The sequence below is a fragment of the Falco naumanni genome, chromosome 7, assembly GCF_017639655.2.
Source record: "Falco naumanni isolate bFalNau1 chromosome 7, bFalNau1.pat, whole genome shotgun sequence".
Classification (NCBI taxonomy): domain Eukaryota; kingdom Metazoa; phylum Chordata; class Aves; order Falconiformes; family Falconidae; genus Falco; species Falco naumanni.
The window spans coordinates 61,417,336-61,431,655 of NC_054060.1; the positions used below are offsets into that span (position 1 = coordinate 61,417,336).

Here is a 14,320-nt window from a genome sequence, read left to right on the forward strand (position 1 = left end):
GAATTCAATCCTTCATTTGAGTAGCATTATTATCATCAGATCCTTTTTGGAGACATCTTAGGGTAGTTCTACTGACCTGTATTTTTTTTCGTGACTAAAAAAATAAAAATGTTTCCTCATCATAATGTATGCCACTTTATAAAATGCTTATTACATGTTTTTTCCCTCACCTAGAAAATGTAAATTAAAAACCTACAGAACTACATGCAACCACTACAGTGTAACTTTTTTTTCCCCACAATTATAGTTTCAAAAACATAGCACAGGTCTGTCTTTGGCTCATGCTCACCTTTTGCAAGCAGATTTGTTTAACTAACTCCCTTCCTCAAGCAGGTAAAGATATAGTGTTTGTATATACTCTTTGCCTTTTTTTTTTTTTCCTGGAATCACACAGAGCTACATGTGCATGAACCTTACCACCTAAAACCATACAGTTTTATTAATAAAACAAAAAAACCCTTGATTTTATGGAAATCACCTGGGATAGAACAGAATTTTTAAAAAAATTGTTATTAAGTTTGATTCACGATCTGTTATATGAGGTCAGTATTATCTACCTCACATCAGGCTAATTCCTCAAATTAGAAAAACTGGAATGGTCTATTATGAAGACGTTCATAGATATGAAATCAATGCACGACAAAAAGTAAGGAAGAAAACCCCAAACTAGACTTTGCAAGTTTCTCTTGTCAGTAGGTAAAAATGTCAAGCTTTCAACAGAGTTCTGAATATAATAAAAATTGATTTCAAAAATAAAATCACTTTCATAAAGTAATTCTAGAACACTAGGAAAAAAAATAAAATCAACATTAAGGGCTATATACTTAAAATACACCTTCGTACATTATAGTCCAGTCAATGAAAAAAATACACAGATAAGGTCTGGCCACATAAATTAAAAGTATGCATCACAGTATCATATGTATCACAGTAATACCAGGTATCATACCCAACAGATACTTCTACAGCAGGATTTCTTTGCTCCTCTTCCTTCAGCTTTTCTTGTTTCTCTTTCATTTTTAACTCTTGTTCTTTTAACCTTTCTTCTCTTCTCTTACGTATCCTAATAGTGAGAGAGACACAGAAAACCAGTTGCAATTAGTCTAGTATCTGACCTAGACACATGTTTTCTCTTTTATACTATTGCATCATCTAAAATTAACAGTAACGTAGGAAAGCACAACGTTTAGCCCAATGAATTTCACTCCTGTCTAGGGTCTCAAGAAACCAGCATACAACACAAGCATCACTATTGTTTCTCTCATGCCTTTTGCAACTGAGGAATTAATCTAATTTGTAGCAATAAAATTTAGCCTTCCATATCCTAGTTTTACCTTGCCGCTGCCGCCTCTCGTTCTTTGCGATGCTGTTCTGCCTTTAATTCTCTGAACTCCTGTTTTGCCTGTCGTAACACATCAACGGAGTCCTCAATGAAGTCTCGAGTGGAGACGAGAGTAAGAAGTTTCCCACAGAGGGCATGAAGGATCTTCATCTTTTCTCCTAATAAAATTCAGACCAATATTTATATTTCATTATACAACTGATAAATAATCCTTACTCTTAAACGGTCCAGACTGAAGACTCACTCGAGAAAAAGTGAAACTCAAAAATTTGTAGTGCACCAGCTGCACTCACAAAGAGGCATTTCCTGAAATTCCTGCTTTGCTCCGAGACGTGAACCTTTATTTTTAATTTATTAACATTTAGCACCACAGGAAGAACTGAAATGCAATATTATAGGTAAAAGAGAGATAAAGGAACAGTAGATAGTCATTTAGTAATTTTTTTTCCTCCATTTCCAAATAACAACCAAAAGACCCAAACCACAACAACAATAAAATCAGGGGCCAAATCAAACACTCAGATGCTTCTCCGAGAGATCCCCTTTTGCAAGTAAAACTAGCATTTTTTGAAATGGAACGTATGGGAAAAAGCTACTTAGAAGTAATGACAAGAGATTGCAGAGCTAGGCATTATCTGGTGGGACCTGCTTGTGGGGGCCTAAGCACAGGGGGTGGGCGTTGGTATAGCTGATCTCCAAAGGTCCTTTCCAACCTAAATTATTCTATGATACGGTGAATTTTGACCATAATTGATCTGAAGCGGTTACAAAACTGATCGCTTGAGCAATCTAATCATCCCATACATTTATTGTCTTTTATTACCTGGCAACAAATCATAGACTGAGGTACTTGAAAGTTTCTTCAAGAGACCAGGGTTACTTAATCTCAGCTCCATGCAAGCATCATCAGTAGCATCAAACCCTCCTCGTTTCTGGTAACGGTATTTTGCGTTCGCTGATGTTACATCAGCGCCTGACGCTAGAATGTGAAGTCTGAGAATCTCAGAAAGAGTGCAGCTATCAAGATCCAAGTTTTTCAAATTGCAGCCTACAGTTGAGAAGAATGAACAGTTATTTTATGTAGACGTTTAAACATACATAAATATCAAAAATTTGCTTTAAAATACCAAGTAAAATAAGAACAGTAACAAAACAAAGAAGTGAAACCCACACATACCCTGATGTAACTGGGGCCATGCAGCTGCCAAAGTTGCAACTGCAGACAGTGCAGATTTTGTGGGGTCTGCATCTTCATCCAAAGCCTCTGTTAAATCTTTAAGGAAATAAACACTTTATTCTAGTGCAAATTAAAACTTGTACTGTGGAGGGGAGGAAAGCAAGCTATTTTTCAAAAGCTGCAGTCAAAGCAAAAAGAGGGCCGATAGTTACAAAAGCATCAATATACTCAAAACTCAATTCAACATCCAAATTAGAAGTTTACATAACTTTAAATGCAACTAAAAATCCAACTAAAAGCTAAGGACATGCACCACATGCTATACACTGTTCTCCCTATAAGCTGTTACAGCAACCACAATGCACAAAACATGCACAACGGCAACATGAGAGGCAGCAAAACCAAATCCATAAACACGCTTGAAAGCGAAAACAAGTAACAATGCAAGAACACTTATATTTTGTTCCCTCAAATGAGCTGTTATTTCCTATCATAACTTTGCTTTTAGGAAAGACCATCTGAACCAATCACACATTTTGACACTGGTTATCACCATTCAGCATGTACTTTTGATCTGTAACTTGGATATAGCCTTACTGTTCTGCAGAAATACAATTACTAAGGCATTACAGAGAAACCATATTTCACCAAAACAAGCATCTGCACTTAATAAGGAACATCACACATTAGCAAACTGACCAGGAAAGCAAGGCAGCGCGGAGCAGAAACAGCAAAATTCCTATTTCTTAGCCAAAAGTTTCCTTAGCACTTACAGGTATTTCTCCAGAGGGTTGGTCGAATTTTTTTCAGCGTTGTATGCTGTTTCAACAATTCCACTTTGTTCAAGTCCAAATCATTAAGCAGTTACAGAGTCACCAAGTCAATAAAGAGCCACAAATCCAAACTAAGACTACATAAAAAGCAAATCCACAACAGAGTCTTGCATGATAACTGACATTTAAAAACTGTCACCTGGACATTACAAAATTCACCTCTGTACCTTCCCTCTTGCTGTAATCTGTGTAACACTGTTTGAGAAAGAACTTGACACAGAAAAATCTCACACCCATGGTGTTTTCTGTTGCAGGAACACTGCCTGTACAGAATTCAAGTGAGCAAATGTGCTGACTACTACTAGTTTGGTTAGTCAGGATTACAAACCTGAGATCACATAATTATTTCATGGGAATGAAGATGTCTAAACAAGAGTGACAAGAAACTGAAGTCCCAAGGCAAGTAAAAGATAATAGATGAAGTGCCTTTCCCACAGCTCTGCTAAACCAGAAACGAAATGGCAGGGTTTTTTGCAGTTGGTGGCCCCACATCATCAAATTAAAATGTGAAAGTTTATTACCTTTTTTCTGACCAGTCCTATGAATAATAAAGAATCTAATCAACTCTTCTATGATTACCTGATAATGGAGTCCTTGCTCACATTGCCGAAGCAATGCTCTCAGTAGTTAAAAAGATACAGCTTAACTGCTAATTTCAACAGTAATTAAAATACAGTCTAAATTTGTTAACACAGTATCAAATCTGTAACTTTATTCAGTTAACAAGAGCAGCCTCTATTGCTGAAGATAACACACATGTTTATATAAAAGACATTTTATAGATTGGACATTAACCTTAATCATAAGTATAGGCATCTCACACATGGTGGTCTTAAGGGGGCACCACAGGATTCACAGATTCATTTGACCTCAAACAGGGAGTGCTCTTAAGTTCCTATCTACCTCTAATGAAATAAAGACTAGCAGGAAGAGTCAAAGCTTCTCCTTTAACTAGTTAGCAAGTTTGGCAGTCCATAAACGCAGGACCACGTAAGTTTGGAACAAAGCTGGCACCTCCTTCTGATCAGTGGTTAGCGTGTACCAAATGCCTTTGAAAACATGGGCAACTTCAGCCTTAGAGTGAAAACCAAAAGCAGAGTGACTTTGAGATCCTTTACTGGAAAAAGAGACATTGTAGTATCTAGGAGCTGTGGATGCATACTTCTAAGTCTTCAAGGACAATGAATACTGAATTCTCTGTTACAGCTATGCTGGGGAGTTTTAGTTTTTCATCTTGTTAGGTCCAGAATTCTTTTTTTACAGCTACAGTTAAAGACCTTTGAGAAGACTTAAGAAAATGCCTTTTCCTGACCCTCAGGAGAAACATCTAACCATGCTGAAGGAAGAGGAGGAAGGTGAAGACAAGTTCCCCTTGCCTCCAAAACACAAGCAGTGCTGTTAAAAGCTTATTATGCGTCGCTGGATACAATTGTAGTAAGAATGAGCTTGCTTTTTCTCCATTTCCCCCAGATCCCACCCTCTCTGCTCAGTTTAAAGCTTTAATTTCAGATAAAAGAGAAAAAGCAAGACCATTTACATACAATATCCACACATAATAAGACAAGGTTAAACAAAGGAATGCCATAAATCATGCAGTTTAAAGTTAATTCCAGTGGAATTTCAGTTTTTCAGCAGTAAAATTAAGGATCTGACCTTTGGTCTCAGCATCAGCTATTTGATCTTTGGCCACTTCCTCTTCCTCTTCGGCCATTGCCTGAAAGATGGCAGTCAGGAAGAAAAACAGCAATTCACACAGTGGGCCTTCAGTGTCATTTCCTACAAGAGCTTCCTCTAAAACTTCTGTGAATAAAGTTTAAGAAGCGTCACTTTTGCCGCAAAGCTGGAAAACGATTATGTACTGAAGAATGAAAACATTTTTTTTCCCTTCAGGTATTATAATCAAGTTACTTTTCCATAATTTACTGCAAATATTCCTAAGGTGATCATATCAGAGAGAGTGCTGACAAAACAACGTTATTTACTATATAACTGCAACAGTGAAGTACAAGTAGACATTTTAATAAACAGATTAACAGCTTCTACATTGAAATTAATTTTGATTTTATAAACACTGCAGGAGTTGACTAAGAAAACTGGATTTATATGCACTTGTAAGCACTGACATATTAAAGCTGCACAGAAAATTTTGTAGCACTGGTACTTGGGTGCACTTAAGATGTTTGGTAGGACAAGGGACATCACAAAATTGAGGCCCCTTGCCACATAAATTACAACTTGCCTAAAGTCACTCCTTCAGGAAATTCATCTTGAAGATCAAAAAGTTCTCCAAAAGCATATAAAAACTCCAAAACCATCAGAGCATCACCAAAGATCTCAGGAGGAAGTCTTGTCTTCACTGGCATTGGAACAGGAAGTTCCTGCAATACAAATGGGACAACTTAACACTGTATTTGGTCTCTACAGAGTACACAAGTGATTAAAACCAAACAGTCTGTGATTCTAAGGAGTACATCTATTTGGTTTCTTTACATTTTACTGAAAATAAATGTAAATAAAATTGTGCAAGACACTATCTGTTCTCATGGTAGTAACTGCAGCAGTACTAACTTTAAAAATGGAAAAGCACGCAACTTGGACATGTCTTTTTAGATAAGAGTTTATTTATGTTCATGAAGTTGAATGATTTTGTATCTTTGTTCCACCAATTGTCAGGATTTTTCCTTTAAACCTGTATTATTTCACAAGAGCTTTGAATTTAATTTTGCTGGAACTGTCCAGACAAGCAAAAACAAACATATTTTTTAAAAGTTACTCATTATTGCTTGCTAAGACAAGCAAACAAAACCCCAACACATTCACACACACCCATCTAATATTAGGATATGCAAGATCACGTCTAATGAGTGAGCGCTCAGGTATTTGGTTTTTTGCATTGGTAAGGCAGTTATGATAGCTGTAAGACACGATACGGGGAGCTGATCTAACTATGTAACAAGACCACTTAACAGAGACACCACCTCCAAATCACAGATGACACTATCTAACACTGAGTTTGACTTTCAAATTAGTATCTTGATGTAACTCTTCAATATTTGCTTTCAGTTCACGTTTCATAGCGGAGTCAAACAACTTTGAGAAAGACGGCTCCTTACCGCAAAGGCAGTAGTTCAAACACATTAACAAGGATGCCAAATATTATGCTTTCAGAAGAAAAGAGTAAGTTATTTCATGCATTTCCTGAGAAGGGATCTTTTAAAAAGCAGTCCTCACCTAAACTCGTCTTTATTCATATTCTTGGTAATTTTCACTGTAGTGATGATACCACTTCCCCCTCCCCTTTTTCTTTTCCAGCTGAAACACAGCAGCACTGTTTTGCTTAGCCTCCTCTTGTTTTGACAATGCTCTTCCCTTTCTTGAGTTTCTTCCCTCTTTCTATACACAGCTAAGTTCTCACTCCTATCTTCAACAGCCTATACAGCTCTCCTTGCAAATACATTCAATTCTCGTATTCCTCCCAACCGGTGCTATCACTTCAATTCATTTAACACTCTCCTCTATTCCCGCTTGTCCTCTTTGAGTCTGTCATGTTTCCGTGTACCTCAAATAAACCCACATCCTTGTGTTTCTGACAATTTTGCCTTCTTTCACTATCCCCTGCCAAAATCAATCTTAATAAGGTGTACATAAGTGTATAACACTAGACAATCTTCCATTATGTACAGCCACACTATATTGTTGTTCAGAACATTTACATTCTTTGTGAGGTAAACTCTAGTTAATTTCTATAGGTTTCCAGGATCATCCAGGAAGATAGATGCTCATTAAGCAAGGATACTGCTAGAGTTTAAATCAAAAGAATGCCACAGGGAGTAAGCAGCTAATGTCCGTTCTACCTTTTGCAGCCAAAAATTTGGTTTCCTCAGTACTCAGATCTTTTAAGTAACTCAGGTTTATTCTAGGTGAGCTCATCTTGCATATTTAACAGAAAATTCAGGCATACTCAATACCCTCTATTCAGTGAAGTCTGTGCTTTAAAAAGACATCTGTTCCACATTAAGACTGCGAACAGCCTGTGAAGTTTTTCTAGAGGGTGAAAAAACGCAGATGCAGATGTTCCTATTAGCATCACCACTGGGAAGTATTACATGACTGCAGGCGATCACAACCCCTAGCATTTAGATCAGATCTAGATCTGTCTCTGCGTTAGGGAACCGAGCTTGGCGACCCTGTAAACTAAGAGCATGAACTAGTCCAAATTCAACCATACCTTAAGGTCATCACATTCCATGTCTTCTCTAGGTTTACTCCATTGTTTAAGGTATTCCACATATTTTCTTTTTTCTTCACGCAGCTTCTCTCTTTCCTGAAAAAGGGTGTGACAATTGTATATAAGATATGGTCAGATCACCCTGTTCTATTTTCTAGAGCTGCACCACTTCCTATTTCAATCACACTGAAAAATAAAACATACTTATTAGAATGAAATAATCTAGTGATTTTTGTTTTGTACAAGATGATATTGGCAACGTTGTTTAGAAGTAAAGTGTGGTGATACTTTGTTGGATTAGACACTTATTTTCTGTTTGTTTTGGGTTTTTTTTTAAATGGAAGTTGCTAAGGAAAAAATATCTAAAAATAAGGGTATTTATGAAGGTAGCCACAAAAGATGATCATCAAAACAGATAGTGGATGTGGATGTGCTAAAATACACTGGAACAAAATCAAAGTGACAAAAAGTTATTTAGCAATTTCCATCCAAAGAGAAACCACCAGGAAACCCAGAACCATTTAACATGCTGTGAATCTGATGCAGTACACTGTCTTTAACACTTCAGTAGAAGACAACTATCGAATCAAATACTGTCACGCATTTTTGGGAAAAAGAAACAAACAAAAAACCCCAAAACCCCCAAACCCACCACATTACCTCAGAAGTAAGTTCAAAGTGAACTTTTTGTGAACTAAAATTATAATATAGAGAACGGTATCCAGAAATACAATTCCATAATCATACCTTGTAACTAACTACCTATTCTTCTAAAGTGCATTTCTATGAATGAAAACAGTTAATGGAAAATAACTTTAAGCAGACAGCAACAAAGAAACAAGTAAACTAGAAAGCCATTTATATGAAACGCCTATACTGCAAATGCATTACTTTTTCCTTTTCTATCTTGAGTCTCTCTTTCTCTTCTTTCTTCTTCATTCTTTCTTCTTCCACAATCTTCTTTAATTCTTCTCTCTTTTTTTCCTTATCTTCTTTCTCCTTTTTCTTGGCTTCTATAGCATTTGCCTTCTCTCGTTTTAATTTAGCCTTTTCAAAAGCTACAAAGGAAAAAACAAACAAAACTAAGTCATTTTAAATAAAATTAATTTTTTGTGAAAGAAAACTGTGCTAAATAGACTGATCTTTTTATAATTACCATATGAAAAAGATATTGTTATGAAGACTGAATTGCTTCTATGCCAACCAGAAATTCAATCACTTGAAAGTTCTTTAGAGTATCAGAATTTTAAGCCTAAGTATTATACATGTTTTATTAGGTTGTCATCACTGTAATAAAGTCAGATTTCTCTGTTTTTATGAGTATACAGATGTTTATTGGCTTCTATCAAGTGACATACAAAGATGAGAACTGCTTCCAACCACATATAATTACAGCAACAGATTTAATAATGACTGCTTAATAAAAGCATGTCACAACTAGGTGTGGCATATAATCATGAAATATTTGTAGAAGTAAAAGCCTTTAAATAAGTGATCTTTAAATATTTAATTATTACTGAATTACAGAAAAGTCAATACATTTGAAACCTACTTAGTATTTCAGTGGGTTTTGTGCAAGTTTTACTTCTGTTACACAGTTTAAGCTGTACTTTAATTGATAATAAATGTTATTGCCTGAGGAGTTCCAGATTTCTTTGTAGTTGTCTGCAGAAAAACAGCAGGATACAGAGTTCCAGTTTCTGTGGACAGACAATGTCTGCCAACCCACACACAGGCTAACAAATAGAAGGGGGTCGGGGGCTTACCATTTCAATTGAATAAACAAGAAAGCTAGAATCACAACTGCAGAAAATGAAAAAGAGATCCTTACTTTTATTACCAAGTGAATAGCACTCAAAGATTTTGATTACGTTTTCCTATAAAATTCAGAAAATGGGCTAGATTGCTTTTACAGATAGCTACTACACATACCAGCAATGCCTCTCACCCAGCAAACAAAAGCAGTGAAGCTGATCTCCAGTATTCTACATACTGAGAAAGTTGATTTTTCAAGGTACTTGGTATTCTGCTACCTTTTCATATCATTAGTAAAGTACTATTGCAGCTCTTCATAAGAGATTTTCCAAATGTCAGTAATTGACAATCTAAACAAACATTACTTACAGGTAAAATTCATACTGGATTACATTAATTAGTATATTTGAGAGTATACTTTTAAGTGTCATATGGATGGGATCATACTTTTCAAACAACTAGTATAACATGTTGTTGGTATTAAATTAAAGAACTGCATCTTTAAAAAAGTTTATCATCATGGGCAAACACTGGGCCACAAACAAGCACACAGAACAAGTGTGACATCACCGTATTTTTTTATTGTTACTCTTACTTATTTGATGCATTCACCATGATTTTGTCCCCTCAACAGAAAGAACAGAAAGCATTTACAAACTCTGAATATCAACATGTTGTGACAGCTTTTTAATGAGGTGACAGAAAATATAAACACATTTGGATCTCCATGTCACACAGCTTATCTCAAGGCTGATTGTTCTTCCATTGTTTGTAACTGTATGTTTCAAGGGCATTGGGTTTTGGGGAGCAATAAGATAACAAAGATAGAATTAAGCCATAATGTGTTTTAACTAGCCTTCTAAAGGCTGTAGTTAACACCACACAAGAAAGGAAGCTGATCAACGTCAAAGCTTCTGTTGCCTTGTTCCGCGCCATAATTTCCAGCACATAAATAAATGCTAGTTGTGCAAAAAAGTGGACACAAAAGTTCAATGGAGCCTGTTAAACTCCAGTGTCCCCATGTCCTAGGAGGAAAAGGTTCTTAGCAGCCTCAGACAACTTTGCAGTTATTTTAAGCACATGTTGGACTAGGTAATTTCCAGATGTCCCTGCCATCCCCAAACATTCTACGATAATAGAAATGAGGTAGAAACCAAAAGTTCACTGAAATGTTCCCACAGATGAAAGCCTTTCCTTATCAGTGCTTACAACCCTTGTCTGAGCTTTACCTCCTCAAAAGAAGCAACAGCATACCTAGTTAAACCCATACAAAAGGCATGTGGGTTGCCTTACTTCATTTGAAATCAAGTTTAAATAGATCAGAAACAGGTCAAAACTAAGCCAAAATAATTCAATCAATCCAAAATAAAGACCTCTTAAGTAATTTGTCCTCTTTTAGTTAGAAAAATTTGTTAAACATACTGTAAGTAATCTTGCAGAACATTTAGACATACCCTAAATATCTACACACAGAGATCTTCAGAAAGACCCAAGATTTCCTTAGGGATTATTACCAGTTTAGAAAGCATTGCAGTTCTCTTAAGTTTTGAGGTAGTTTTTCCATTTACAGATTTCCATCATACAATAGATTGATTTGTGTTAAATGTTTGTTCTGATATACCTTCAGCTGGTAAAATTTAAATGTAACCCTACACTCCAAACTTCTGCAAAAATGTATTTTGCTTTTTATTTATCCAAGAGAAATCAACACAGCTGGACTGCAAGCTTCCTATATTTCCCCAGTTTAAAATAAGAAAAAATAAAGAGAAAACAACCATTCTAACCACTGAAAGGAGCACTTTGCAGTACAGCGGTGGCAGGGCACTCTTATTACATTTTCCCTTTGAAAGGTACAACCCCAAAAATACTCTAATTATGGCCTGCACTCAGACCTGCAAAAACTGGTTCTACTAGTCAACAGGACTAAACTTCAACTTACCCATAGCCTGCGTATCTTCTTTTTGCTTCGGGAACCTTGTCTTTTCCTTTGCTACTTTACTTTTGCTTCCTTGGGTATTTTGTTTAGTAGTAACATCATCCTCCTGATAGACAATTTGGAGAGGGAGGGGAAAACAGAAAAGAAAAAAAAAAAAAGAACATAATATCTACGATGAAATGACCAGCAATAGATAGTCCCAATTTTTCAACTGTTCCCTAAAACAATAATAAAAACAGGCTATAAGGGTTTCCCACAAACATAGTAATTACTCAGAGATCCTGCCTAATATTTTTGAGCAGTGGTGTGGTGTAGAAAAAACAAACCTTTTTCTTCCAGTTTTCTTTTTAAATGAATTAGTTTAGAGCACTAAGCTTTGCTGTGTTTAAATAGAGGCAAATGATATAACTGTATCTGAGGGCAAGTGACGTAATCATATCTAAGAGCACAGATCAAAAAGTTTTTCAGCAAGTTATTTATTAATCATTCCCAGAAGGGACACGCATGCCTTCACAACACAATAAAAAGCTAGTTTCTTGGTGGGATCACAGAAATAAGGTAGATAAAAATAGGAAGATAACATATCAAGTATGGTCCCTTTTACCAGCTTAACTATAAAGCAATCTAACAGCAATTATGTAATATACCCCAATTCATCCTTAAGGAAAAAAAAAAAAAAGCACATCAACTACGTGTTCCAAGTGTTCTGAAAGTTCAGTGAAAACAGAAGACTACACTGATGTGCCTTTATCTGAAATTAAAAATGTTATTACTTACAAGACTAGTAGATGCCCTCTTCGGAGGTCTCCCTCGCCGCCTGCTTGCAGGACTGAAGATAAACGTGGGTGGCTCATCAGGAAAGAAGTAGGAGAAATTTTGTTCTGCTAGATTATATTTTGCAATTGATGTTGCCTTAGTAAGAAAGATGAAAACAGATATTCATTGTGAAATTCTTATCTCTTCATAAATATAAGCTAATTAATCATTAATTCACAAAAGACAATAAAAGTAAGTACATCCACAACTGGTTGGCTTAGGAGAACTCTGAAATACTCTAAGTCACACATCTGAAAATAGAATTTGGTCTCATTTGGCAAGATTTTATTTCTTTAGATGCCTTTTAGCAAACACAGCTGGACACAGTCTTCCTAGCAAGTTGGTGAAATGTGCTGAGAAGGACTTTTGGCAGAAAGTCAGTCAGAAAATTAATTTACTGAAGAATCATATAATTCTCTATCATATTTAAACACTTTTGGAAGAGGAGAAAATTTGTGACTTTTCTCATTCTGAATTGTCAAAGTTTCTTTGCAAGTTGACTCTCTCAGTCTGGTGACTTGAGGAAGCCTGCCCTACCAGGTGATACAGGTGAGGATGCAAAGGAGACACCCCAAACAGGACATATTCACACAACCACTGAAATGCAGGCAATCAGCAAGGGAACAAGGAGACACTCCACAAAAAGTCCAAAGAGACAATGACAATGCACGCATATACAGACTGTAACAATCTTCCTGAGGTACCAGGACGCATTGCTAATAAATCACTAGACCCATGTGTCACGTATCACATCAAGGGTATGATTGCTAACAAGCCCAAGGAAGGAGGTGGTTTATCCCTTTCAGCTCTATTTTCTTCTATTTCTTTAAAAGAGACAAACTTGAAAGTTACGAACTTATTTAGATATTAGTTGTCTTTGTCATTTTCCGCAACTTCCAGAGACCAGACTGTCCTCTCTCAGAGCCTTTACACAGCTGTACCAGGATTCCCCTTACACACAAAATATAATAAACAAACACGCTACTTTCTGAAAACAAGATGAAGATAAGCAGGATTTCAGGGTCAAGACTGCAACAGGCAGTGGAAGAGTCAAGGATTTCCTGCAGCACAGCAAGGCAGGGGAAATTGCTGCCTACTTGGTCAGTGTGGGAAAAGCTGCTCAATTCCTTCAGTGCAAGGAAACAGAAATTCTCAGTTATCCTGCACAGATTAAGATGTGAACTTTAGTCTTAACTTGTACAAAGTATCACCATATCTTTCCACATAAGATGAAAAAAAAAACCAAACCCAACATATTCAACATCTACGGCCTCATCAAAAGCCCATTCTAGCCACATGAACTCTTCAGTACCTCTGTTCCACTTAAAAACAGGAGACTGAATTCAATCTACAGTAAAATATTTTCCAGCTAAAAGCATTACAACTGAATAATATTAACTTACTGTACCAAAACAAAATAGTTTGTCTTTGAAATACCAGCTACACACCTTCAAGAATGAAAACAACTCGCATTAGACTAAGCAAAAATATACTGTGTTTTAATAATTAACGTTTTTCTAGGTAAAAGCTCCCATTTTTGTTTTGGGGACTTCTGTAAACTGGTAGCTAAAGGGAAATTCAGTGAATTTAATTCTGCTTCATGTACAGAAAAACTACCATTTTGTTTACAAATGAACAAAATCTTATTTTTACAGGAAAAAGTTGCAGTATTCATCATTTTGTTTTGGAAAAGTCGAATACTAACTCAATATACTATACTTACAAAAAGCTAATCTTCAAGTAGTTTAAAAGAAGCTCTGAGCAGCTAGTAAAGAGCAGCAAAAAAAAGACTGAGTAGGGTCAGTAATTCTATCCCACAAATTATTCCTTCTTATTTACCTTAGTTTTAATGACTCCATCATGTGGTTCACAGTGTTGTTTCAGAAAAAGTTTAAGTCTATCACGAGAAAAGAGATGTTTCCTCCGGCTGTATCAGGAGAGAAAGGTAGCAATTATTAAAAATGTTAGTTGATAATAAGTACAGCTGACAATATGTGCAAGAACACATGTAACAGATCATATGATTCGACCATTTTCTCAGTTGTAAGTTACACCCTTACTACTGTAATGAACAGCTGTTCTTTGCAATCTCCATTCAATTAAAAGTTTCCTTATGAACAAGAAACCCCAACGGTTGTAGTCTGATTGTTTCAGAGAAGGGTAAAAACAAACAAGCAAACAAGGACAGCAGGAAAGCAGCATTCACGTCTCTAAATGGGGAGGTAAGGCACTG

The 14,320-nt window shown here is 36.1% G+C and overlaps 1 protein-coding gene across 2 annotated transcripts in view; it reads right to left on the bottom strand.

The window, feature by feature from the left end:
- BAZ1A (bromodomain adjacent to zinc finger domain 1A) overlaps positions 1-14,320 on the bottom strand; it is a 65,123-nt gene that overhangs the window by 23,378 nt on the left and 27,425 nt on the right. For both annotated transcript variants that reach the window (XM_040599971.1, XM_040599970.1), the window contains exons 6-16: positions 13,927-14,014; positions 12,049-12,183; positions 11,275-11,377; positions 8,472-8,638; positions 7,581-7,676; positions 5,592-5,730; positions 5,006-5,152; positions 2,520-2,615; positions 2,166-2,390; positions 1,335-1,500; positions 950-1,063 (exon numbers count right to left, since the gene is read on the bottom strand). In XM_040599971.1, coding sequence (XP_040455905.1) covers positions 950-1,063; positions 1,335-1,500; positions 2,166-2,390; positions 2,520-2,615; positions 5,006-5,152; positions 5,592-5,730; positions 7,581-7,676; positions 8,472-8,638; positions 11,275-11,377; positions 12,049-12,183; positions 13,927-14,014 — 1,476 coding nt within the window. The remainder of the gene's footprint in view (positions 1-949; positions 1,064-1,334; positions 1,501-2,165; positions 2,391-2,519; positions 2,616-5,005; positions 5,153-5,591; positions 5,731-7,580; positions 7,677-8,471; positions 8,639-11,274; positions 11,378-12,048; positions 12,184-13,926; positions 14,015-14,320) is intronic.